Source organism: Panthera pardus, unplaced genomic scaffold (assembly GCF_024362965.1).
Source record: "Panthera pardus isolate Hobbes unplaced genomic scaffold, ASM2436296v1 HiC_scaffold_6, whole genome shotgun sequence".
In the NCBI taxonomy this organism is placed as follows: Eukaryota; Metazoa; Chordata; class Mammalia; order Carnivora; family Felidae; genus Panthera; species Panthera pardus.
In genome coordinates, this window is record NW_026526991.1 from 123980563 (window position 1) to 124008222 (window position 27660).

At 39.4% G+C, this 27660-nt stretch overlaps 1 protein-coding gene and 1 non-coding gene across 6 annotated transcripts in view; both read left to right on the forward strand.

The window, feature by feature from the left end:
* The window catches only part of NSUN6 (NOP2/Sun RNA methyltransferase 6), a 69878-nt gene that overhangs the window by 22382 nt on the left and 19836 nt on the right, over positions 1–27660 (forward strand). For all 5 annotated transcript variants that reach the window (XM_053895602.1, XM_019460641.2, XM_019460640.2 and 2 more), the window contains 3 exons: positions 6053–6134; positions 10623–10742; positions 16387–16531. In XM_053895602.1, coding sequence (XP_053751577.1) covers positions 6053–6134; positions 10623–10742; positions 16387–16531 — 347 coding nt within the window. The remainder of the gene's footprint in view (positions 1–6052; positions 6135–10622; positions 10743–16386; positions 16532–27660) is intronic.
* LOC128775219 (U2 spliceosomal RNA) lies at positions 17060–17248 on the forward strand. Its single transcript, XR_008419859.1, has one exon. It is a non-coding gene; the product is annotated as a U2 spliceosomal RNA (small nuclear RNA).

The following is a 27660-nucleotide window of genomic DNA, read 5'->3' on the forward strand; positions in this document are numbered from 1 at the left end:
TTTGGGTCTGAAGTGAATCTCTTGTAGTTAGCATATAGATGGGTCTTGTTTTTTAGCCATTCACTCATGCTCTGTGAAAAAAAATTTTTTTAGTTTATTTATTTTGAGAGACAGTGCGAGTGGGGGAGGGGCAGAGAGAGAGGGAGAGAGAGAATCTCAAGTAGCCTCCCCAGCACTGTCAGCGCAGAGCCCGACGTGGGGCTAGAACTCATGACACTGCGAGATCATGATCTGAGCTGAAACCAAGAGGATGCTTAACCGACTGAGCTACCCAGGCGCCCCCACTCATTGCTTAGATCATTTATATGGTACTTATTGCCATTTTGTTACTTGTTTTCTGATTGTATTTGTAATTCTTTGTTCTTCTCTTGGGACTTGATGATTTTAGTATTATGCCTGGATTACTTCCTCTTTTTTGTGTGTGTACCCATTCTAGATTTTCAGTTTGTGGTAACCATGAGATTCATACGTAATCTATGTATATAACAGTGTATTTTAAGTTGGTGATTGCTTAATTAGGAACACATTCCAAAATCACTACATTCCCCACCCCCACCCAGCAGCATTTTATGTTTATGGCATCATATTTTACATCTTTTTATCCTATGTATTTTTTAGCTAAATTATTATAGGTATAGGTGATTTTACACTCTTGTCTTTTCACCTTCAGACTAGTTTTATAAATGGTTGATCCACTACCTTTACTATATATTTTCCTTTACCAATGAGATTTTTTTTTTCTTTCATATATCTTTATTTCTAATTATGGCCTTTTCCTTATTGCTTAAAGAAATCCCTTTAATATTATAAATTTAATTTAGTGGTGATGATCTCCTTTAGCTTTTGCTTCTCTGATAAACTCTTATCTCCCCATCAATTGTAAATGATACCCTTTCTGGGTAGAGTATTCTTGATTGTAAGCACTTTGAAAATACTGTGGCACTCACTACCTTCTGGCTTGCAAAATTTGTGCTGAGAAATTGATAGCGTGATGTGCAGGGTAGGGGGTGGGTTCCCTTATATGTAACTAATGCTTTTTAAAATTTTGTTGCTTTTAAGATTCTGTCTTTATGTTTTTAGTTTTTGACATTTTTAATTATAATGTGTCTTGGTGGGGATATCTTTGGGTTCATCTTTTTTTGGATTCTTTGTTTTTCCTAGACCTGGATGTCTGTTTCCTTTGCCAAATTAGGGACACTTTCATCTACTATTTCTCAAATAAGTTTTCTGCCCCTTTTGCTCTCTCTTCCTCTAGAGACCCTAAGAAGGGGAATGTTAGTGCACTGATGTTGGCTTACAGGTCCCTTAAACTATCCTTAACACTTGTAATTATTTTTTCATTTTTTTGTTCAGTTTGGGTAACTTTTACTACCCTGTTTTCCAGATCACTGCTCTCTTCTTCTATATCAGTAATCTGCTGTTTATTCCCTATAGTGTATTTTTATTTCTGTTATTCCTCACCTCTAATTGGACCTTTCTTATATTTTATTTTTGTTGAAATTCTCTCTGTGTTTACCCATTTTTCTTCTGAGTTTGATGAGCAGTTTGATGGCCATTACTTTGGACTTTGTATTGGGTAGATTGTTTATCTCCGTTTAGTTTTTTTTTCTTTTGATTTATTTTTTTGTTTGAAACATATTCTTTGTCTCCCCGTTATCCCTAACTCTATGTTTATTTCCACGTATTCCATAGTTCATCTACATCTCCTGGTCTTAAAGGAGTGGCCTTCTGTAAGAAATGACCTGTAGGGCCCAGAAGTGCGATTCCCTCGCACCGACCACCAGACGCAGGTGCTTCAGGGGTGTTCCCTGGATGGGCTATATGTGTCCTCCTCTTGGGGCAGCCCCTCAGTAGCTCCAGGTGCATTCTTGGGTGAGGCCGGCTTCCCTCCCTTGCCTGGTTAGCTGGAGGCCCATCCCTGATGGCTGCAGGTGTGCTGGTGGGTGGAATTATCACCCTGTAGACTGCAAGGCCCTGCTGAGGGCTGGGGTCGTATGGGGTTCTCAGTGGGATGCACACCGTGGCTTTAGCGGTCTAGAGGGAAATTTCAAAATGGTGCCTTTCATCCCAGCATCAGCAGGGCTGCCCCCAGTGTCTTACCCCCCAGGGCGAGTCTCCTCCATCCCCTTCAGCAGTTGTTCCAAGATTAGTAAGTAGGTCTACTTCCATGGTGCATGTGCTTTTTGGTCTGGCTCTGATCTTTTTTGTTCTTTTTGATGTGGTTTTTTAATCTGATCTGAAACCATTTGTACTGGTTTCTGGGTTGAGTCTGTGTGGAAGGCTTTTTTGAGTGGGTTTTCCTTTCCCTGTGGTTCTGTAATTTTCCTGGACCTACTCCCTGTTGGTTTTTAAAGCCAGCTGTTTTGGAAGCTCATCTCTCCATGCAGGATCCAAGGGTTGGGTTGCCTGATGTGGAGCTTCGATCTCTCCTCAGGGAGATAAGATTCCTTTGAGGTCCCTTCTGACCATGGAATGTTGTTCCTGGGGTGTGGCTTTTTCCTTATCAGGAATGTATCTCTGCCATTTCTACCCATCTTGGTGCTGTCTCTTGTTGTGGGGGCTCTGTTCATCCAATCTCTAAGTCCCCTTCAGAATGAATTATGCCATATGCAGCTGCACATTTGTTGTGTTTGTGGGGGGAGGTGAGCTCAGGATCTTTTTATTCTGCCATCTCGAACCTTCTTCCACTCTTCATTCTCTTATATTATTCAGAACTACTACACTGACAGACTTTTCTGAGTAATGTTTTTTGGTGGGAGTAGCAGGCAGCCATCTTTCAGAAAACTCTTTTGTAAACTCAACTTTTAAACTCCGCATCCAGTTACGCTGTTAGGATTTCTTTCTCTGCCTATGTGAGGAAAAGCATGCTTCCACAAGCAAGGAACACTGTGCATACACCATGTTTCTTGTGGAATTTTAGAACTACGTCAACTAGTAGTACTTTGTTATTTGGTTGGTAAGTTTGCACCCTTTGGCTTCTTGACTTATAGCAGAGTTGAGTCTTAGACTTCATAGAGGTAGATTAATTTACTAACAGCCTGTTTTTCCTATGAGATCTGGTGCGTTGCATTATTATATGGAGATACACCTAACAAAAAAAGTTGTATTTTAAGTTAAATACTGTATGGACGAACCTACTTGTGCTGGTGGTCAGAAGGAGATACCCAAATAGCAGAACTTGAAACGCTAGGTGGGAACTGGATTAGAAAGGCAGGCCTATAAATGTTAATGTTTTGAGTATTTTTCAGAGGACTAGTGTCCTGGGAGTCACAAATTCATTTAAATTACAAAAGAGTGAGCAGGTGGGTCTTGGCATTCAAGGTGTTCCATAATGGATTCGGACTCTGGGCAGGGGTTGAGGTGTTGATCAAGGTCAGTATACCAGTTATACCAACAAATGACTGACTTTTGAATGTGAGGCTGTGACTTTTCAGAAGGTTCCTTTGTATTTTTTCTTGTCAGGGACAGCAACTGTGCAGGAAGTGGCTAGATTTGATCCCAGCTGGAGCAAGGACCAAAGACTGAACTGATTAATTAACTCTCATTAAAAGTAGAGATGCAGACACATCGAGGGAGGATAAAAGGCATGGGAAGGGGGAGAAAGGAGTTCATATTTACTGTATGACAAAGGATGTTAGAACTAAGTGGACATGATAGTCATTTCACTGCGATGGCAGTCCATGAATAGCTACAGCAATTATTTCACTTCAAAGGGAAGTATAAACTTATCCTTCTGAGGCATAATAATAATTTGGTCTTTGGGTTCCTGGCACACAACTCCCCAAGTCCTTGGAATCTCCGTAGCGATGAGTGTCTTCTGTATGGTAATGAGAAGACTGGTAGCTGGGGGTCCCTAGGTAGCATCTAGATGGCACTAGCGAGAGGAACCAACCACGTGGTTAGAAAGTTGGAACTTTTAGCTCTACCCCTGGACGTCCAGGGTGGGGAGAGGGCCTGGAGATTCACTTAATATCCAGCAGTTGGTGATTTAATCAATCGTGTCTGTGTAATGAAACCTCCATAAAAACTCCTAGATGGTGGGCTTCAGAGAGCTTCCAGGTTGGTAAACACATGGAAGTGCTGGGGGGAGGGGGGCGGGTGGTGGTGATGCATGCGCCTCTCCCATACCTTCTGCGCATCCCTTTGATTTGGCCAATACTAACTTGAATCCTCCATGGTAAACTAGTAATACTAAGTGCTTTTTTGAGTTCTGTGAGTTCTAGCGAATTTTCAAACCGGGAGGGCACTGTGGAAACCCCCAAATTTATAGCCAATTGATCAGAAGTCCAGGCGGCACCTTGGGATGTGCAGCTGGCATCTGGAGGGAGACCGGTCTTGTTGGATTGAACCTTTGAGCCTATGCAGTCTCCCGATAATCCCAGGCAGTTAGAGCCAGAACTGAACTGAATTGCAGGACCCGCGGGTGGTTTGAGAGAAAACCTTGCACATTTGGTGGCAGGAGCGTTGTGAGTAAAATTAGCCCAACTACCTATGTCAGGCAGGGTGCAGATCATTGGAATGGATGCTTCTGCTCCAGGATTGGTTCAGAAGCTGTGAGTTTGTTCTCGATGTCCATACTGAGATGCTATACGTGTACTCCTGCACCTGGGTTCAATCCTGTTCTCATCCTTGCCTTTATTATTAGATTGTGCTTTTTCTGTGCCCCTTAAATCCCTGGAACATGGTGTTGATTGGCTTTTCTTCTTCCTCTTTGTGGTGTGGCCTGATACGCCAGGCCATGGTTGGCATTCTCTAACTATTTGTGTACTTCCTCTTGCCTTTGATAGTCTCTGACAGCCTCTCTCAGATTGCGATGTTTGTCCTGATGAATCACCATCCACCATGTTCTCCTGGGCCCTTGCACTTCCTGCTCTGATCATTTCCCCTGCCCCTTATAAAATGGGACAGAGCTCATTGTAAGGATTGTGTCAATACTGGGCAATTACTCTCTAAAGAGTTGAGAGGAGAGTTGTGTGGCATGTTTGTTGTTTCTTAGCATCGGCATGACTCTTAAGTATACATGTATATATTTTTTTAATTTTTTTAACGTATATTATTTATATGAGAGAGAGACAGACAGAGTATGAGCAGGGAAGGGGCAGGGAGAGAGGGAGACACAGAATCTGAAGCAGGCTCCAGGCTCTGAGCTGTCAGCGCGGAGCCCGATGTGGGGCTCGAACTCACAGACTGTGAGATCATGACCTGAGCTGAAGTTGGAGGCCTAACCGACTGAGCCACCCAGGTGCCCCAAGTCTATTTTTGTTTTTCATACAAGTACCTAGCATAGTGCCTTCCAAACTGAAGGATTCAGAAACTGTTGATTGCTGTTAACAGTGATCATGAATCTGTTACCAGAAAGATTAGAATAAATCAATAAATAAAGACTCAGATGTCAAAGAAAGACAAATGCCATATGATTTCACTCATGTGGAATTTAAGAAACAAAACAAGCAAACAAAGGGAAAAAAAGAGACAAATCAAAAACCAGGCTCCTGGTTAGAGCACAAGCTGATGGTTATGAGAGGGGAGGTGGATGTCGGTAGGGGGGGGATGAGTGAAATAAAGGGGATTAAGAGCACATTTATTCTCATGAACACTGAATAATGTATAGAATTGTTGAATCACTATATTGTATACCTGAAACTAATACAGCACTGTATACTGGAATTAAAAGGTAAAATAACAATACAACTATTGTATGTTAATGTAAATAACATTTTTAATTAAATAACTGTGTGTTGTTGTTTTTTTAAAGATTCAAGCCGTTCTTTGCTTTTTTCAGTTTGTTCAAATCTCTGAAAAACTCCTTTGTGCCTAAATGAAAATTTTATGTAACTTTATCCTTTTTAGTTTTCCTGATGGCCTTCTACTGCAGGGAATGAGTCATAGACAATTCACAGGAATATCCTAAGGATTGTGGTGTTGAGTTAAAGAGGTTTTAAAAAGGCAGAACATCCTATATTTATTGGGCTGCTTGGGTATGTTCCCAGAAGTGGAGTTTGTATAGACTATGGACTTTATACAGACTAATGTCAGATTTTCTGCTTTTCAGAGGCATAGGCATAAGAATGACAGAACCGATATACCTCAGCCCCTCATTTGACAATGTACTGCCCAACTACTTATTTTTACAGGTAAGTATTTGTCAAAGCAAAATATTTATTAACATTGAAACATAACTTCAGTGAGTTATTTCAAATACAGTGTTTTTTTTCTATTACCATATTTTTTGTGGTTTATTTTTCTGATCTACCTTTTGTTAATGAGCAGTAGGAAAAAACTTTGTACGTACTCTCTTTTTCTCAATTGATTTTTTTTCCTAATGTTCATTTTTGCTAGAGAGCACAGGTGGGGGAGGGGCAGAGAGAAGTGGGGATGGACAGAGGATCTGAAGCAGGTCCTGTGCCGACAGTAGCGAGCTGATGCTGGGCTCGAACTCATGGACCATGAAATCATGACCGGAGCCCAAGTCGGGTGCTCAACCGATGAGCCACCCAGGTGCCCCTCAACTGAATTTTAAACTTTTTTTTAACCCTCTGTTGCCCAAAGGCGCTTTAACAGCTCATTATAACCATTATTTTCCATCTCAAAATATTAATGTCTAAATAATGCATGCGTTAATATACATGTAAGTGTATTTGTAACTTTGAGTGAGATGCAGATGATTTACTACTAACACATTTTTGTCAGGTGGTTATCAATTGCTGTGATATGACAGTTTATTTTGCCGTGTCCAGTTTATTGCATACTTTTGCAGATGGTAACTCTTTTGATTTGTTACAGTTCATTGGTTAGGTGGTATTATTGTTACTACTCCCAATATGTAATGAAGATACCGAGTATCAGATCTGTTAGGTTTCTTGGACAAGGTCATATACAATTCATAATTAGTAATGTCTGAACCCTGACCTAAATGCACATGCCATTTACTTTCTGCTCTGCCCAGTGTTTAATCAAAAGACATAAACCCAAAGATTATTTCTAATGGGAACAAACAGGAAAACAGATTTATGTGTATTATCTGATTCTACAATAGTGATGGTGTAACACATAGGATATATAACCTACTATATAGTTACACGCTATTATTCAAATTTTTCTTTGGTAATCTGTGCCAGCCCCCCGCCCCCCGCCTTTGTTTTAAAATTTGGAGTTGTGCTAGGTGCTTGGAATATATTACCACAAGCATTAACTGGCTTACAACTTAAGACAGCTGATACTGAACACATTATTGAATGATGTTCAATAGCCATTTAACTTGTGACACAAGGTAGTTCATAGGATGACTGGCTGAAGAAATTTACACCTTGAAGAAATCATATTTCATAAGCATAAGAGTTTGGCAACTGGTAGCCTTTGTCTACCTACTTGGTGAGGTTAGTTTATAGAATGGGTGGAATTATAGAGCTGCTGAAAAATTCCTGGGGAAATTTGTGGGGTTCTCTTTCGCTTTCTCTTTCCCGCTTTTGGATACCTCTTGGCCTTGGCATTATCCCCAAATCTATATTCTTTGTTACTTCTAACAGCTAATGCAAAAGCTTTGCATTGGAGACTTTGTTTTGCTGGGGTATGTGTATGTGTAAGGGGCTATTGATAACTGATTATTTTTCATTTTAGCACTTGAAGTTATATACTAGAATATACTTTTCAGAGTTAATTGGAGTGTTGTATACAATCATTAAAACTACAACTGTGTAATACCATTTGGCTTTTCACAGTCAAAAGGGAACTTTTGAATTGCTTAAACACAGTCCACAGGATCTCAAAATAATCTTAGATGTCCTTCACATTTGAAATAATTGTCAGTTAAAAGTTTAGCAGTTAAATACTTACAAGAACTGCTTTCAGCTATATTCTAATAACATTTTAGTTTAACTGGAATAAAACATAGTGCCTGAAACTTAATTTTCTCATTGCCTCGTTCCTTGTAAATAATTAATTTAAGAGCCAGATGAGGTTGGACAACCTAAGGAGCTTTTAAATAAATACTACTGCCTGGGCACTAGCACCAGAATTGGTTTTAGTTGGTCTGACTGCGGTGGGGTCTGGGTCAGGACGATTAAAAGCTCTCCCACGCAATTCTCATGTGCAGTTAAGGTTGAGAATCACTATAGCATAGCAATGGGGTGCGTCTGGCTGCACGTTAGAGTCACTTGGGGCAGTGTTGAAAACACTGATGCCTAGGCCCTATTGCCAGAAATTCTGGTTTCACTATTCTAGATCAGGACTAAACCTTTTTGAAAAACTCACTAGGTGATTCTCTTGTGTAGCTAGGATTGGGATATACTGTAGAGAAAGGTAGTAGACTAAATTATTTTAAGAAAAGTTTGTCATTATTTAAATATTTAATGAAGCCTTTTCATTTGGACTGTTTGATAATTTCAATTTATTGCATTGCCAGAAGGTTCTTAATGTATTATTTATGTTTGATTGCAGATTTCTGTCATTTTTGACCAATACATTAATGTTATTAGGAGACAAGTATAACCAGTTGTCTTCAGATAAGGAATCACCAAATCTCTAGTAGCCACATACATGTTTTAGTGTTTTCATATTGGAGTTCAATTTTTAAATATTTTGGGAATAAATTAGACCATTGAAGAGAAACTCTGTAACAGGTTAAGCTGTTTTTAGTGTTTAACGTGGAGGGACTGCTCTTCAGATGCCTGAATGATTTGCATTGATTTTAATGCTTCCTGTTTCCATAGGGGGAGTACTTGCTCATTTGTGTCTGCTTTCTCACGTTGATTTTCTGTTTTCAAGTGGTAATCTTGGATTCACTTGAGAGCATTGTAACCTTCTCCCAGTTCTTGAGAACATACTAATGGATACAATTCCAATGTGAGAACGAATGGACACCTTTAAACTTTAAATAGCTCTGTGCTTGCCAAGTAATTTAAAAACTGCATTACTTTAAAGAAAATGCATTGCTTTGTAATATTCTAGCTTTTAAACAATATTTATTTATTTTGAGAGGGAGAGAGCATGTGTGCATGAGTGGGGGAGGGGCAGAGAGAGAGGAGAGAGAATTCCAAGCAGGCTCTGTGCTGTCGGCGCAGAGCCCAATGCAGGGCTTGAACTTGTGAACCATGAGCTCATGACCTGAGCTGAAATCAAGAATCAGATGCTTAACCGACTGAGCCATCGAGGTGCCCCAGTATTTCTATTTTATTTGAGGCAAACTGTTATCCTAGAGTAGCAGTCCTTATGTGATCAATACTAATAATCAGGTAAGGTATAACTTACTGCAGTATAATTTACTACTGCGGTATCTGAGTTGTCCAGTCTCATAATACATTTCTGGGTGCCAATCAGAAACAATAAGATTTTTTTACATTTTACTTTTCTCCTACAGAAATGTGGTCATGGTGGGGAGATAGGAACCCAAATGTCTTTGACTGGCATTAGCATAAAACTAGAATTCTTAAGTGGGCATTAGATGGTGAAGCACCTGAAGTTGCAAAATTTTATACATTTTCTTAGAAAAAAACCTAGAGCTTTCTTACATTTCTAAAAGGGCTTTGACCTTCAAAATGTTGAGAATTGTTGGGGCACCTGGGTGGTTCAGTCAGTTAAGTATCTGACTTTGGCTCAGGTCATGATGCTCACGGTTCATGAGTTCGAGCCCCACATCAGGCTCTGTGCTCAGAGCACAGAGCCTGCTTGGGATTCTCTCTCACCCTTTCTCTCTGCCCCTCCCCTGCTCTCTCTCTCTCTCAAAATAAATAAACTTAAAAAAATATTGAATTGTTGAGAAAAAAACATGATTTGCTAAATTGATTAGGGAAATGCATCTGTGCATGTGTGTCTTGCGTGTGAAGGTCCTATGAGATCAAAGGATAATCTAGGAAATTGTGAATTTCCTGACACTAGTATTTTTACAGAAACCGTATTTTGGTGGAGGATGCTGTACTGGACTGCCTCCAAAGATGTGTTTATGTTCTGTGATTCTTAATTTTAAAATGATTTAGAATCATTAGGGGCATCTGGGTGGCTCAGTTGGTTAAGTATCCCCACTCTTGTTCTCAGCTTAGGTCTTGATCTCAAGGTTGTGAGTTCAAGCCCTGCACTGGGCTACATGCTGGGCTCTGCGCTGGGTATGGAGGCTACTTTAAAAAATGGGGCGCCTGGGTGGCTCAGTCGGTTGGGCGTCCAACTTCAGCTCAGGCCACGATCTCACGGTCCGTGAGTTTGAGCCCCGCGTCGGGCTCTTGGCTGATGGCTCAGAGCCTGGAGCCTGCTTCCGATTCTGTGTCGCCCTCTCTCTCTGCCCCTCCCCCGTTCATGCTCTGTCTCTCTCTGTCTCAAAAATAAATAAACATTAAAAAAAAAAAAGGATTTAGAGGGGCACCTGGGTGGCTCAGTTGGTTGGTTAAGTGTCTGACTTCAGCTCCGGTCATGATCTCAGGGTTTGTGAGTTCCAGCCCTGCGCTGGGCTCTGTGCTGACAGCTCAAAGCCTGGATCCTGCTTCGGATCCTGTGTCTCCCCTGCCTCTGCCCCTCCTCCCATGCTCATCCTCTGTCTCTCAATAATAAATGAATGTTAAAAAATTAAAATAATAAAATAATAATTTAAAAAAATTTAGAGTCATTGGTAATTGATTTTTTGTTTTCCCTTATAGAATTTGCCATCTGCCGTCGTAACTCATGTTCTGGATCCTCAACCTGGAGAGAAGATTCTAGATTTGTGTGCAGCACCCGGAGGCAAAACTACACACATTGCAGCATTAATGCACGATCAGGTAAGACTGTCTTCACAGCAAACACTACTCTCAACATATTACGTATTTCAGTGTTGAAAGTAGCACTACATATAACTTAGGAAACATGCAGACATTTATAATCTGAATTATTATAGATTCATCCAAAGTGAAGACTCTTCACGGATGGGATTCATCACATGTTGAGTGTAGTATATAATTATCATTTGTAAACAGCATTTGAAGATCTTCTTAAATCCCAAATTTGCTAGTACATTTGTAAAGTAGAAGTCTTCTTCATAAATATACATTTAAATGAAACATTGAAGAGATTTTTTATGTTCTTAAGTATAAGACTTGATACTTTTTAAACTATTCAGTTTTGCCACTAAGAGTTAATTTGACTGCACATTACTGCAGTATCGAATTACACATCCATCCATGCATATGTACTTATATCATACACGTCAGACACATCTTGAGACTTACAAAAGCTGTATGATCTGTCTTGATTACCAAGCTTGGTTTATTGTCACAAGATAGAGTAAGTCGTGGATAACTTTATCTCACATTTTACCGCCTGTACCTCCGTGTGTATGTGTTTGACAGTATGTTTTCTTTCATTATGGGTTAGTCTTCTGTTTAGTACTCAGTGTGACCTTGTAACCATTCTCTGCTGCAATTGCGGTACTTCAGCCCAAGAGGATACGGCTGGCTGATGCCATCTTTCTTCTTATTTCAAATTCCATACAATTAAGTGGTTCCTAAAATACTGAGACATGCTAGTGTCTTCACTTACTTTGATCTGAAGTCAGATTTTAATTGATTGTTAGTTGATTAAACAGATATTTAATTAGGACTTCCATGTGCCGGGGACTGGGCGTGTAGCAATAAACCACCGTGACCAAAATCACCTTCTTCATGTAGCTTGCATTCTAGTTGCGAGGAGACAGATACTAAACTAAATGAATACAGGGTCTGGCATATGTGATTGCGATGAGGGCTACGGTGAAAAGTGAAGGAAGGTGAGGGGAATTGGGGTTCTTGGGGGGCGGAGAGTGAGGAGGCAGTTGGAAGGAGGGTGGGGAGGGAGATCCACACTGGGAAGGCGGCTTCTGAGGAAAGACTTGGAGGTGCTGAGCGATGTGGAGGTCTGCGGAACGTGTGTTTTCGTGAGAGGAAACAGCAAGTGCAAGTGTGCCGAGGCTGGAGGGCACCTGACTTGTTTGAGGAGCCTCTGCAGTTTGCTGAGGAGGACGGGTAGAGAAAGAGCAGTCGGAGAGGGAGGGCCCAGGGGAGGACGTTTGGGTAGAGCAGCTTGCAGGGTGTGTCAGGACTTCACCTGCACTCGAGTGATGGGAAGTCGTTGGAGGTTTTGAAGAGAGAGTGGCATAAGCCTTACTGTTTCAAGTATCGTTTTGGCCACCGCATTGAAGAGAAGCTGTAAGAGGGCAAGGGTGACCAGTTAGGAGACCGTAATTCAGGGAAGCGTCATGGAGGCGGGAAGTTCTGGAGTGGCTTTTAAGGTGAGGTTGTAAGGAGCGGCAGACGCACTGGAAGTGGGTTGTGGACATGAGAAAATAATCGAGGGTGACTCCTCCAGATTTGGGCCTGAGGCAACGGAGAGAGAGAGCTAGGTGGGGGTGACTGGGAGGAGCAAGTTCGGCAGGGAAAAGTCAGAATTGAGTTTTGGAGATAATAAAGTGAAGTGTCTGTCAGACATCCAGAGGATGACCATGAGCAGGCAATTGGGTATTTGAGCCGGGAGTTCAGGAGAGAGGCCTGGACTGGAAATAAAACTTTGGATTGGAAATGTAAACATATATGGAATAGAGATTTGGACCCATCAGCATATAGATAATGTGTAAAGGCATAAAACTAGCGTGGGTGGCAGTAGAGAGTAGAAGAGGCCAGAAGACTGAGCTGCCTGGGTACCGTGTGCCAACATTCAGAAGCTGGGAGAAGGAGAGGAGTGGCCAGCTATGTCAGAGCGAAACCAGAGGAGTGTGCTACCCTGGAAACGAGGTGAAGGAAGGGACTGAAAGGCAATGGAGAGATCAGCTGTGTCAGATGTTGTTGCCGGGCCCGTAGAAGGAGGACTAAGACGTACCAGTGGACTTAGCACCATTTAGGTGATGGGTGAGCTTCTCATGAGCAGTTTTGGTGAGTGGAAATGCTTGCTTGGATTGAGAATGAGAAGAATCTGAAAAAGTGAATCAAAACAGCTCCTTTGGTCGTGGTGAGGGTAGTTATTTGTACAAGAATGCAGTGAAGGGGTGCCCGGGTGGCTCCGTCGGTTGGGCGTCCGACTTCGGCTCAGGTCATGATCTCGCAGTTTGTGAGTTCGAGCCCCTCATCGGGCTCTGTGCTGACCTCTTGCTCAGCTGGAGCCTGCTTCGGATTCTGTGTCTCCCTATCTCTCTGTCCTCCCCTGTTCATGCTCTGTCTCTCTCTCTCTCTCTCTCTCTCTCTCTCTCTCTCTCTTAAAAATAAACATTAAAAAAAAAAAAAAAAGAATGCAGTGAAATGGGGCAGTAGTGGGAGGTGAACTCAGGGAATACTTTTTTTAGGATGAGAGAAATGATAATGTTTATATGCTAATGAGAGATGCATTAAAAGGGGAAACATGTAACACCAGAGAAAGCAGGGAAAATTCCTGGACAGTATCTTTGAGGAGGTGACATGGGCTAGGATTTGATGCACAAGTGGCTTTAGTTGGTAGCCTGTGACAGTTTATCCCGTGGAAATAAGAAGGGAGGCTGAGTACATAGGTGCAGCTGTTGGTGGGCTGGTCAGTGTGGGAGGACCTGGATGGTCTCTTCTGATCATTTGGCTTTTCTCAGTGAAATAGGAAGCAAGGTCATCAGATGAAAATGGGGATGGGGAAGGAGGCGGTAAGAGCTAGGAGGTAGGAAATACCAGTCCAGGAAGTGGAAGTGAGGACGGGTGTGGACACGCCATAGGAATCCAGTTAGCACTGTGGGCTCCCTGAAGACAACGGTCATGAATTTGAGGCAGGATTAGTTGGGATAATGATGGGCTTTTTTTTTTTTTTTAAGCTGCCTGGGGGTAGACAGGAGGTTGGTGAAGAATGGAGCTTAACCACAGCAGCATTTTTGCCATGCTTACATCTAAGACACAAAAGCATGTGTAGAAGAGAGTGATTTGATGTCACGTGGGATCTAAGCTGGGTGAGGAGCACAGCCAGGACAGTAAAAGACTGAGGCAGTGTGGATCCATTCTTGATTTTCCGAATTAGCTCACATTTCTTCAGTGGGAGGATTTCTTAGGCACCTAGAAAACTCAACAGTTTTTGTCACAGTACTAATTTATAAATAAAAACTTACCTACCTGAGGTGTAAGACTTTCTGACATAGAAATACACGTCCGTAAGTCTTACCAAAGCCCTTCTGCTTTGGCTGATTTACTTCATAGAAGTAATATTTGCCCACTCCCCAAAGTGCCAAGTGTTGGACTTTGCCAGGTGATTATTTTTGATCTGTATTTGATGGTTTTTAGGATGCTTAAGCAATTTACAAGCAATCTTGCACAGAAAATAATAGGAACATTTACTGTGTCAAGGTGAAATTGTAACTTTTCCCTTTCATCAGTGCAAATCATTTTATCCAAAGACTTCTGATGAAAATTCACATTGCTTGCATATTAGTATATAATACTATCGTAACTTCTGAAACGTTCACTGTGTCACAGAGGGATAAAACATATATAAATTTATATTTTTAATAATTACATTGAAAGGTTAAAATCTGTTTCTGTACTGTATGTGTGTATCTACAAACACTATATATAGGCACTGTATATATACGTACTGCGTGTGTATATGTATGCCTTCTGTACACAGGTACCCTACACACACAGACACACTTGCGGTAACACTAGTATAACCTCAGTGAGTGGCCTTAAGGTAAGTAAGGAAGAAAAAGATACTTGTTTAAATTTTGTGGAATTAATACTCTGGGTTCATTAGAGGAGATATACTTGCCTGTTTACTTATATTCTTGTTTATCCAAAAAGAATTTAAACTGGTAACAGTAAAAACTTTAAGGAAAAATGCATTAAATATCACCAGAGTGTAAAATGCAGAACAAGATTCATTTTATGGAGTTGTGGTGTGTAAATGCAGATCCTTTTTTAGATTCCTTGAAATCTTAATTGTGAAGATTATGATATGCCTTGAAGAAGTAATCATAATCCCCCCCCTTAATTTATGGTATATGATATTTATTGTGTTGGCTTAGAAGTATTTGTTCACAGATATTTTGTGTTCTCTAATAAGAAGTCATTTCAAAGAGAATCTGGGTATTTTAAGTGTGTCCATGTTTTGTTGTTCCGTTTTCTAGTGTGTAAAAACGACCACAGAAACCTTAGCAGCCTACGACTAAGCACTTATTCAGCTCAGGAGTCTGGGATTCAATTGATCCCTGCAGGGCTTGCTTGTGCACCTGATCAGCTGCAGGCCAGCTAGGGGTTCCCATGGTCTTGGGTGGGCTCATTCACTTGAATTTGGCTGGTGTTGGCTTATCTAAAGTGACCTCAGCAGAGACCACTAGGGTTCCCTGCTGCTGGTTCCTTTCTTTTATCTCCCTGCTAGGGGGTAGTCAGGGGACCAGCCCAGCAGAGGGCAAACATTGAAGGTTAGGAGCACAGAGGGCAAAGCAGAGAGCAAAGCCACCTGTTCAAGTCCTTTCCACAGCTCTTTTTGTATCACATTTACCGTCATCCCATTGGCTGACGCGAGTCCTATGGCTCAGCTCAAGTAGGAAAGGCAAGGGACTGCAAGGTGAGTGCCAAAGGGTGGGGGATATGTGGAGAGTTGAGTTGGAGTTGGGCGACTCCCCCATAGTGGGCCGCCAGCAGAAATGAACAACTTTGAATAGAAATATTTGAGCTTGCGTGAATTCCAGATTTTATTGCTGTTCTTGATGTGTTGTTATTTATTTTGATATTTAAGCAAGTTTTATGTGAGTATAGCCTCTAGTCTTGTACTTCTGTAAAAGCAGCCTTCACCCATCACCACAGTAATGCATTTGAAACTTATTCCAGTTGCTGTTGCTTACTTTTCCAGTTCAACTCTCTGGAAATGGTTTTCCTGTTTGTCAAAATATTAATAGGAAAACTGTGTCTACCACTAACCTGGTGTCACATTTAGGAACATCATCAGCAAATTTTCAGCATTGTTGTCTATGCATTAGATGCACATGTCATACAAGGATGTTGTATATTAAAAAAAAAAGCAAGAAAAGACATTGAAGAGTTAATCTCACCATCTCTGCAATATCATTTCATAGCATATTTTTAAAACCATATGAATGTCACAAGGCATTTGTAGAAGTGTGGTATCATCCTCATTGACTTTTTTTAAAAAACTGTTTATTTTAAGAGAGAGCGAGTGGGGTATGGCCAGAGAGAGAGGGAGAGAGAGAATCCCAAGCCGGCTCCATACCCAGCATGGAGAAGGATGCAGGGCTTGATCTCATGACCGTGAGACCATGACCTGAGCCAAAAGCAGCAGTCAGATGCTTAATGAAGTCACCTTTAAAACTAAGGGTGGTAGTAAAATAGAGAAGACCATAATTTTTCATCAGTTTTCCACAGTATTGATAGTTTTCATGACTGCTTTGGGTATACACCTTATTTTTATGTGTTTTGTTTGTTTGTTTTTTAGGGAGAAGTAATAGCACTGGATAAAATATCCAACAAAGTAGAAAAAATAAAACAGAATGCTTTATTGTTAGGGCTGAATTCCATCAAGGCATTTTGCTTTGATGGAACAAAGGCTCTTAAACTGGATATGGTTAAGGATGCTGAAGGTGAGTTAAATTTTGTCTTTATAGGCTTCTGTAATCGGCTTTTGGAAACAAGTAGATTTTGCTATCATTGTTCTAGCCTTAAAATATCCATAAGACCTCGAAACTGGCATGGATTTAAGCTATGTTGCCATAATAGATAGCATTTTGCTTTTCATCTCATCCCTAAATTTCAGATTTTAATAATGTGCAATCATATCCCCAAGACTTGGTCAAACCCTTTGGTCTTACTGTATTTGTCTTAATTTCATGTTGAATCTCAGAAAGCTTATTAGCCTTTCAATTTTATGATTCTTGGGCTATTGTGTTTTCTCCATTTTTCTTGAGAGAATGGGGCTGTGGAGCTAGGAAGGGAGGAAAAACTGCCACATGTCTTGTTTTAGAACAAAATGTTGTATTAAGTCACTCGATAGCTCTGTTTCTTTGTTTAGATTTGATTTCATGAAGTACTCCAGAAACTTGCATATTTTAATGAACTAATTGGCATTCGTGTTCCCACAATGTGCATCGATTAAAGATGCTACTTGATTAATCACTTCTTGGCCTTTTGGCTAGGATCAAGTGTAGTACCTGCTCTTATCAGTTGAATATCTGCCATGTCCTCTCTCTGAGGACAATATATCGCAAGACTTTGGCACCAGGAGATGGAACAGGAACTTGCTCCGTCCACTCCATGCATCGACCTGTGTTCCCAGTACTCCCAGGAATGGTGCACCTTTTTGAGGGAATGAAAATTGTCCAGGGGAGAAAAATCCTACCTGATTAAAGGTGACTTTTATTTTATTTTATTTTATGTTTAATGTTTATTTATTTATTTTGAGAGAGCACGTGAGCTGAGAAGGGGCAGAGAGAGAGAGAGAGAGAAAGAAAATCCTAAGCGTACTCTGCACTGTCAGCGCAGAGCCGGAGGTGGGGCTTGATCTCACAGAATCGTGAGATCGTGACCTGAGCCGAAATAAAGAGTTGGATGCTTAACTGACTGCGCTACCCAGGTGCCCTTAAAGATGACTTTAAAAAACTGAGGCCATGGTTTGGATTCCCCACCCCTTATAGCCCATCTAACGTTCCCACATATAAGCTGTTGTTTTTTTTTTTAAGAATGACTAGTAGACAATGGACAGCTCAATATAATCCATTACTGTTACTTTACTGAAATCATCGGTAGGTGACCAGTTTTTACATATCACTGAATAAAGTGATCATACTTATAAGCATAATAGGTTGAGATTAGGGTAAGAACAATCGAGATGTAGGGGTAGCCATTTTAGAGGTTAGTCTCCAGTGCTATAGCGGGACATATGTTAACTGACTTGGAATAGTTGATCACTGAGTTTTCACTCATTTACATCACTTTATTAGCTAATGGTCCTAGGTTGTCATCTTTAGGTATTTTTTGCATCAAGACTTGTTTCGTCACAGATACGGGATGGTAGTTTGATTTGGGGTATTAAAGCTAGAATGTCAGGCAAAAGACATCTGATGGAAAATGCATCAGTAATGTGAACATCACCATATCTTTGAGATTCCTGGAAAGTGAGGAGTTACTTTGTGATACCTACCTAATGTGTAATAAACCACACGGGAATAAACAAATTCAGCACATGGAACTCTTCCTAGAAAAATAGGGATTGTTCAGAGGAACAAGTTCTGGACTATGATTTGTCTTCTTACAGAGGTGGGAATAGGTCAGACTTAATTGCCTGATGACATGAGAACAGCATTTCATGGTCAGTTATTGTTAACCTAAAAGAGTTAGCCAGGGGATTTATATTAGGGTATAGGCTCACAGGCTGTATCAAAGAGACCCAGAATTCAATGGCTTAGAAAATATAAAAGCATTTTTTGTTTCTCTGTTTTCGTTGTTTATTTTGGTCTCACCTAGCAGAAGTGGTCATTCAGTCCTGGTAATGTCATCTGTGGGCCCAAGATAGATGTTCTGGTTCTTTCAAGGGGAAGGGAAAGGATATCAGAATTCTTAGTAATGCATACTACAGCTGGCCAGATTAGTCATTTGATCGATTTAGCTGCAAGTGGGGGCTGGAAAACGTAGTCTTGAGCAGTGTAGCGGTGTGCCCAGTGCAAACCATGACTGTAGGAAAAGAGGATAATGGGCATTAAAGAACAGCTAGCAGTCTGACGAAGGCTTTGTAGTGCCAAGGTGGTGATGGTGACCATTTACATTTATTCATAAGATTTTTAAAATTTTTATTATTTTAGTTGACATAGTGTTACTAGTTTCAAGTATAACAATTCTACAATTATGTACATTATTCTGTGCTCATCACAATTAAGTCACCCTCTGTCATCCTAAAATGTTACTACATTATTAACTTTTTCTTTTTTAGCATTTATTCATTTTTTAAGAGACAGGGAGAGATAGAGTGTGAGCAGGGGAGGCGCAGAGAGAGGGAGGGAGACACAGAATCAGAGGCAGGCTCCAGGCTCTGAGCTGTCAGCCCAGAGCTCAAACCCACAAACCGTGAGATCATGACATAAGCTGAAGTCGGACACTTAAACCGACTGAGCCACTCAGGCGCCCCAAATGTTACATTATTGACTATATTCCCTACACTGTGGTTTTTTGTTTGTTTGTTTGTTTTGTTTTGTTTTGTTTTATCTCTGTGACTTACTCATTTTATAGCCAGAAGTTTGTACCTCTTAATTTCTTTCACTGATTTTGCCCATCAACTCACCCGCCTCCCTGCTGGCAACCACCGGTTTGTCCCCTGTATTTGAGTCTATTTCTGTTTGTTTGTTTATTGTTTTGACATTCAGAGTCCACATATATGTGAAATCCTATGGTATTTGTCTTTCTCTGTCTTATTTTACATACCCTCTAGATCCATCCATGTTGTTGTGAATGGCAAGATGCCTTTCATTTTTATGGTTGACTATTCCGTGTGTGTGTGTGTACCACATCTCTATCCATCTGTCCGTAGACACTGGGAATTGCTTCCGTATATTGGCTGCTGTAACTAATGCTGCAGTAAATGTGGGGGCGCATATATCTTTCTGAATTCATGTTTTCATTTTCTTCAGATAATTATCTAGTACTAGAATTACTGGATCATGTGGTATTTCTATTTTTAATTGTTTGAGGAATCTCCATACTGTTTTCCATAGCAGTTGTATTGATTTACATTCCCACCAACAGTGCAAAAGATTTCTCTTTTCTTTACATCCTTATATATTATTTCTTGTCTTTATTTATTTCTTGACACTAGCCATTCTCACTGTTGTGTGAGGTGAGATCTTACTGTGGTTTTATTTTGCATTTCCCTGATGATTAGTGATGTTGAGCATCTTTTTGTGGGTCTGTTGGCCATCTGTATGTCATCTTTGAAAGAATGTCTTCAGGTCCTCTGCTCACTTTTTAATTGTGTTCTTTGGGGGTTTTTTTGGTGCTGAGTTGTAGAAGTTCTGTATGTATTTCCGATATTAACACCTTACAGATAGATATATCATTTGCAAAATCTTACATTCAGTAGGTTTGCCTTTTCATTTTGCTGATGGTTTCCTTCACTGTGCATAAGCTTTTTATTTTGGTTTAGTTCCAATAGTTTATTTTTGCTTTTTTTTCCCTTTACTGCGGAGACATATCCATAAATATGTTGCTAAGGCTGATGCAAAGAGATGACTGCCTGTGTTTTCTTTTAGGAATTTTATGGCTTCAGGTCTCATATTTAGGTCTTTAATCCATTTTGAATTTATTTTTGTGTTTGATATGAGGAAGTGTGCCAGTTTTACTCTTTGGCATGTAACTGTCCAGTTTTCCCAGAACCATTTATTGAAGAGACCATCTTTTCCCCACTCCCCATTGCATATTCTTGCCTCCTTTTTTATTAATTAAGTGAACATAAAAGCATGGTTTTATTTCCAACCACTGTATCCTTTTCCATTGATCTTTTTTTGTGCCAGTACCATATTCTTCCAGGTTACTATCGCTTTGTAGTGTATCTTGAAATCTGGCATTGTGATACCTCCAGCTTTCTTCTTCTTTTCCAAGATTTCTTTGGTATTTGGGGTCTTTGTGATTTCATACACATTTTAGTATTATCTGTACAAATTCTGTGAAAAGCACGGCAGTTATTTTGGTAGGGATTGCATTGAATCTGTAAATTTCTTTGGGTAATATGGGAATTTTAACAATATTCTTCCCATCCGCGAGTATGGCATATCTTTTTATATGTATTGTCTTCAGTTTCTTTCCTCAATGTCTTACAATTTTCAGAGTACGGGTTTTCCCCTCGGTTAAATTTATTCCTAGGTATTTTATTCTTTTTGGTGTAGTTGTAAATGGGATTATTTTATTATTTTTCCTTCTCCATATAGAAACACAATAGATTTCTCTGTATTAATTTTTGCATTCTGTAACTTTACTGAATTCATTTATTCTAATTTTTTTTTAATCTTTAGGGTTTTCTATATATAGTATCATGTCATCTGCAAAGAGTAACAGTTTTGTTTTCTCCTTACCAATTTGGATCCATTTTATTTCTTGTCTGATTGCTGTGACTAGTACTTCCAGTACTATGTTGACTAGAAGTGGTGAGAGTGGACATCCTTGTTTTATTCCTGATCTTAGAGGAAAAGCTTTCAGTTTTTTTGCTATGGACTATGATATTGGCTATGTGTGCTTCATATATGGCCTTTATTATATTGAGGCATGTTTCTCCTAAACCCACTTTGTTGAGAGTTTTCATCACGACGAGATGTTACATTTTGTCAGATACTTTTTTCTGCATCTATTGAGATGATCCTATGGTTTTGTTTTGTTTTTTTTTTAAGTTTATTTATTTTGAGAGAGAGAGAGCGCACGTGCACACGAGTTGGGGGGAGCAGAGAGAGAGAGAATTCCAAGCAGGCTCTGCACTGTCAGCACAGAGCCTGATGTGGAGCTCTAACTCACGAACCATGAGATCGTGACCTGAGTTGAAAGCAAGAGTTGGATGCTTAACCATCTGAGCCACCCAGGTGCCCAATCCTGTGGTTTTTGTCCTTCCCCTTGTTAATGCGATGTATCACGTTAGTATGTGAATGTTGAACCATCCTTGCATCCCTGAAATAAATTCCATTTGATAGTGGTGAATGATCCTTTTCGTGTATTGTTGAATTTGGTTTGCTAATGTTTTGAGGATTTTTGCACCTGTCTTTGTGTCAGGGATGTGGGCCTGCAGTTTTCTTTTTCTGTAGTGTCATTGTCTGCTTTTGGTATAAGGCTAACGATGGCTTCTTAGAATGCCTTTGAAAGTTTTTCTTCCTCTTTTATTTTTTGAAATCGTTTGAGAATAGGTATTAACGCTTCTTTAAATGTTTGGTAGAATTCACCTTTGAGGCCATCTGGCCCTGGACTTGTGTTTGTTGGGAGTTTTTTGATTATTGATTTAATGTCACTACTAGTAACTGGTCTGTTCAAATTTTCTATTTCTTATTAAGTGTTGGGAGATTGTATGTTTCTAGGAATTGATGCATTTCTTTTACGTTTTCCAGTTTGCGTATCATTTTTTTGTAGTGTTCTCTTAGAATCCTTTTTATTTCTGTGGTGTCAGTTATTTCTGCTCTTTTATTTCTGATTTTATTAGAGTTTTGATGAATCTGTATAAAGGTTTATTAATTTTGTTTATTCAGTTATTGATCTTTACTGTTTTTTTTAGTCTCAATTTATTTCTGCTCTAATCTTTTTATTTACTTCTAACTTTAAGCTTTGTTCTTTTTCCTTGTTTCTTTAGTTATAAGGTCAGATTATGTGAGATTTTTCTGGTTTCTTGAGGTATACCTATATCACTGCAAACTTCTGTCTTAGAACTGCATTTGCTATGTCCCAAAATTTTGGACTGTTGCGTTTCCATTTTCATTTGTCTCCGGGTATTTTTTTATTTCCTTTTTTATTTCATCATTGACCCATTGACTGATTAGTAGCATGTTGTTTAGCCACCATGTATTTGTGTTTTTTCTTGTTTCTGTTTTTTAAATAATTGCTTTCTAGTTTCATATTGTTGTGGTTGGAAAAGATAATTGATATGATTTCAGCGTTTTTAAACTTAGTGAGGCTTGTTTTGTGGCCTGACATGTGATCCGCTTTGGAGAATATGCCATGTGCACTAGAAAAGAATGTGTGTTCTGCTTATTTTGGATGGAATGTTCTGTATCTGTTAGGTCCATTTGGTCTAATGTGTATTTCAAAGCCACTGTTTGCTTGTTGATTTTCTGTCTGGATATTTTATCAGTTGACGTAATTGAGGTGTTAAAGTCCACTGCTATTATTGTATATTAGTATTGTATTGTCATTTTATGTCTGTTAATATTTGCTTTATGTATTTAGGTACTTCTATGTTGGGTGGATAGATATTTACAATTGTTATATCCTCTTGCTGGCTTGATCCCTTTATCATTATGTAATACCCTTATTTATCTCTTATTAGAACCTTTGTTTTAAAGTCTGTTTTGTTTGACATAGGTGTTTCTGCCTGGCTTTTTAATTTTTTGCTTCTGTTTGCACAGAATATCTTTTTCCATCCCTTCATTTTCAGTCTCTGTATCTTTAGGTCTGAAACAAGTCTTTTGTAGACAGCCTAGAGACAGGTCTTGGTTTTTATTCATTTAGCCACCTGTCTTTTGAATGGAGCATTTATTTAAACTTAAAAGCAGTTATTGATAGGTACATAATTATTGCCATTTTGTTAATTGCTTTCTGGTTATTTTTGTAGTTCTTCTCTGTTCTTTTCTTTTTTCCTTGCTCTCTTCCTTGGTGGTTTGGTGGTTTTCTTTAGTGTTATGCTTGGGTTCTTTTCTCTTTTTGTGTATGTGTATCTGTTATAGGTTTTATTTGTGGTTACCATGGCATTCATTTATAACATCCACTTGTGTATAGCAGTCTATGTTAAGTTGGTGGTCACTTAAGTTCGAACACGTTCTTTTTTTTTTTTTTTTAAGAGACAGCATGACCCTAAGTAAGTACAAAAAGATTGAGATCATACTGTGCATATTTTCAGACCACAAAGCTATGAAACTTGAAATCAACCACAAGAAAAAATTTGGAAAGGTAACAAATACTTGGAGACTGAAGAACATCCTACTAAAGAATGAATGGGCTAACCAAGAAGTTAAAGAGGAAATTAAAAAGTATATGGAAGTCAATGAAAATGTTAACACCACAACCCAAAACCTCTGGGACGCAGCAAAGGTGGTCATAGGGAAGTATATAGCAAACCAGGCCTTCCTAAAGAAGGAAGAAAGATCTCAGATACCCAACCTAAACTTATGCCTTAAGGAGCTGGAAAAAGAACAGCAAATAAAACCCAAAACCAGCAGAAGACAAATAATAAAGATTAGAGCAGAAATTAATGCTATCGAAACCAAAAAAAAAAACAAAACAGTAGAACAGATGAATGAAACCAGAAGCTGGTTCTTTGAAAGAATTAACAAAATTGATAAACCACTAGCCAGTTTGATCAAGAAGAAAAAGGGAAGGACCCAAATAAGTAAAATCAAGAATCAAAGAGGAGAGATCATAACCAAAACAACAGAAATAAAAACAATAATAGGAGAATATTATGAGCAATTATATGCCAATAAAGTGGGCAATCTGGAAGAAATGGACAAATTCCTAGACATATACATTACCAAAACTGAAACAGGAAGAAATAGAAAATTTGAACAGACCCAAAACCAGTAAGGAAATCGAATTAGTAATCAAAATCTCCCCAAAAAGAAGAGTCCAGGACCAGAAGGCTTTCCAGGGGAATTCTACCAAACATTTAAGGAAGAGTTAATACCTATTCCCTTGAAACTGTTCCAAAAATTAGAAACAGAAAGAAAACTTCCAAACTCTTTCTATGAAGCCAGCATTACCTTGATTCCAAAACCAGAGACCCCACTAAAAAGGAGAACTACAGACCAATTTTCCTGATGAACATGGATGCAAAAATCCTCAACAAGATATTAGCCAACCGGCTCCAACAATATATTAAAAAAGTTTTTCACCGCGACCAAGCGGGATTTATACCTGGGATCTAGGGCTGGTTCAATATCCGCAAAACAATTAACGTGATTCATCACATCAATAAAAGAAAGGACAAGAACCATATGATCCTCTCAATAGATGCAGAGAAAGCATTTGACAAAATACACCATCCTTTCTTGATAAAAACCCTCAAGAAAGTAGGGATAGAAGGAGCATATCTTGAGATCATAAAAGCCATATATGAACTACCCAACACTAATATCATCCTCAATGGGGAAGAACTGACAGCTTTCCCCTGAAGGTCAGGAACAAGACAGGGATGTCCACTCTCGCCACTGTTATTCAACATAGTATTGGAAGTCTTAGCCTCTGCAGTCAGACAACACAAAGAAATAAAAGGCATCCAAATCGGCCGGAGGAGGTCAAACTTTCACTCTTCGCAGTTGACATGATACTCTATATGGAAAACCCAAAAGATTCCACCAAAAAACTGCTAGAATTGATTCATGAATTCAGCAAAGTTGCAGGATATAAAATCAACGCACAGAAATCAGTTGCATTCCTATACACCAACAATGAAGTGACAGAAAGAGAAATCAAGGAATTGATCCCATTGCACAAGAATGGGATCTTGTTACCGTTGCACAAGAAACCATAAAATACCTAGGAATAAATCTAACCAAAGAGGTAAAAAATCTACACACTGAAAACTGAAATCTATACATGGAAATCTATACACTGAAAGCTTATGAAAAAAATAGAAGAAGACACAAAGAAATGGAAAAAGATTCCATGCTCCTGGATAGGAAGAACAAATATTGTTAAAATGTCGATACTACCCAAAGCAATCTACATATTCAGTGCAATCCCTCTCAGAGTAACACCAGCATTCTTCACAGAGCTAGAACACATAATCCTAAAATTTATATGGAACCAGAAAAGACCCCGAATAGCCAAAGCAATCTTGAAAAACAAAACCAAAACAGGAGGCATCACAATTCTGGACTTCAAACTGTACTACAAAGCTGTAATTATCAAGACAGTATGGTACTGGCCCAAGAACAGACACTCAGATCAATGGAACAGAATAGAGAACCCAGAAATGGACCCACAAACGTATGGTCAACTAAACTTTGACAAAGCAGGAAAGAATATCCAATGGAATACAGACAGTCTCTTCAGCAAGTGGTGCTGGGAAAACTGGACAGCGACTTGCAGAAGAATGAACCTGGACCACTTTCTTACACCATACACAAAAAATAAATTCAAAATGGATGAAAGACCTCAGTGTAAGACAGGAAGCCATCAAAATCCTCGAGGAGAAAGCAGGCAACAACCTCTTTGATCTTGGCCACAGCAACTTCTTATTCAACACGTCTCCGGAGGCAAGGGAAACAAAAGCAAAAATGAAGTACTAGGACCTCATCAAAATAAAAAGCTTCTGCACAGTGAAGGAGACAATCAGCAAAACTTAATGGCAACTGACAGAATGGGAGAAGATATTTGCAAATGACATATCGATAAAGGGTTAGTATCCAAGATCTAGAAAGAACTTATCAAACTCAGCAAGCAAAAAACAAATAACCCACTGAAGAAATGGGCAAAAGACATGGATAAACACTTCTCCAAGGAAGACATCCAGATGGCCAACCGACACATGAAAAAATGCTCAGCATCACTCATCATCAAGGAAGTACAAATCAAAACCACAATGAGATATCACTACACCTGTCAGAATGGCTAACATTAACAACTCAGGCAACAACAGATGTTGGCAAGGATGCGGAGAAAGAGGATCTCTTTTGCATTGTTGGTGGCAATGCAAGCTGGTGCAGCCACTCTGGAAAACAGTATGAAGGTTCCTCAAAAAACTAAAAATAGAACTACCCTACGACCCAGCAATTGCACTAGTAGGCATTTATCCACGTGATACAGGTGTGCTGTTTCAAAGGCACACATGCACCCCCATGTTTATAGCAGCACGATCAACAATAGCCAAAGTATGGAAAGAGCCCAAATGTCCATCGATGGATGAATGGATAAAGAAGATATGGTATATATATATACAATGGTGTATTACTTGGCAATCAAAAAGAATGAAATCTTGCCATTTGCAAATACGTGGATGGAACTGGAGGGTATTATGTTAAATGAAATTAGTCAGAAAAAGACAAAAATCATATGACTTCACTCATATGAGGACTTTAAGAAACAAAACAGATGAACATAAGGGAAGCCAAAATAATATAAAAACAGGGAGGGGGACAAAACAGAAGAGACTCATAAAGATGGAGAACAAACTGAGGGTTACTGGAGGGGTTGTGGGAAGGGGGAGAGGCTAAATGGTTAAGGGGCATTAAGGAATCTACTCCTGAAATCATTGTTTCACTATTTGCTAACTAATTTGGATGTAAATTTTAAAAAATAAAAAATAAAATTAAAAAAAAAAGCACGAGTCGGGGGGGGGGGGGTGGTGGTGGTGGAGGGGATAGACTCCATGCTTAGTGTGAAGCCAGATTCAGGGCTCGATCCCATATCCCCAGGGATCATACATGACCTGAGCTGAAATCAAGAGTCAGGCACTCAACCAACTGAGCCATCCAGGCGTCCCTTGAACACATTCTAAAAGCATAAATTTTGACTCCCCTTTCATTTTATGTATATGATATCATATTTATGTCTTTTTATTTTGTATATTCCTTGACTGATTTTGGTAGATGTATGTGATTTCCCAACATTAATGTTTTAGCCTCCATACTAGCTTTATAAGTGATTAATTTACTATGGTCACTCTATGTTTGCTTTTACCAGTGAAGTTTTTTTCCTTTTATATTTTTCTTCTAGTTACAGGCTTTTCTTACCTCTTAAGGAATTCCTTTTAACAGTTCTTATAAGGCTGGTTTAGTGGTGATAAACTCTTTTAACTTTTGCTTGTCCGGGAAACTCTTTATCTCTCCTTCATTTCTGCTTCAAGATAACTTTGCCGGGTAGAGTATTTTGGGTTGTAGGTTTTTCCTTTCAGCACTTTGAAGGCATCCTTCTGGGCTGCAGAGTTTCTCTTGAAAAATCAACTGATATCGCCTGATTGTCAGAGCTCCCATTTTTAGGCTCTGCTGATTTTCAAAGCCAGATATCGTGAAGACTCATGTTCCCAGTAAGTGCCCAGGAC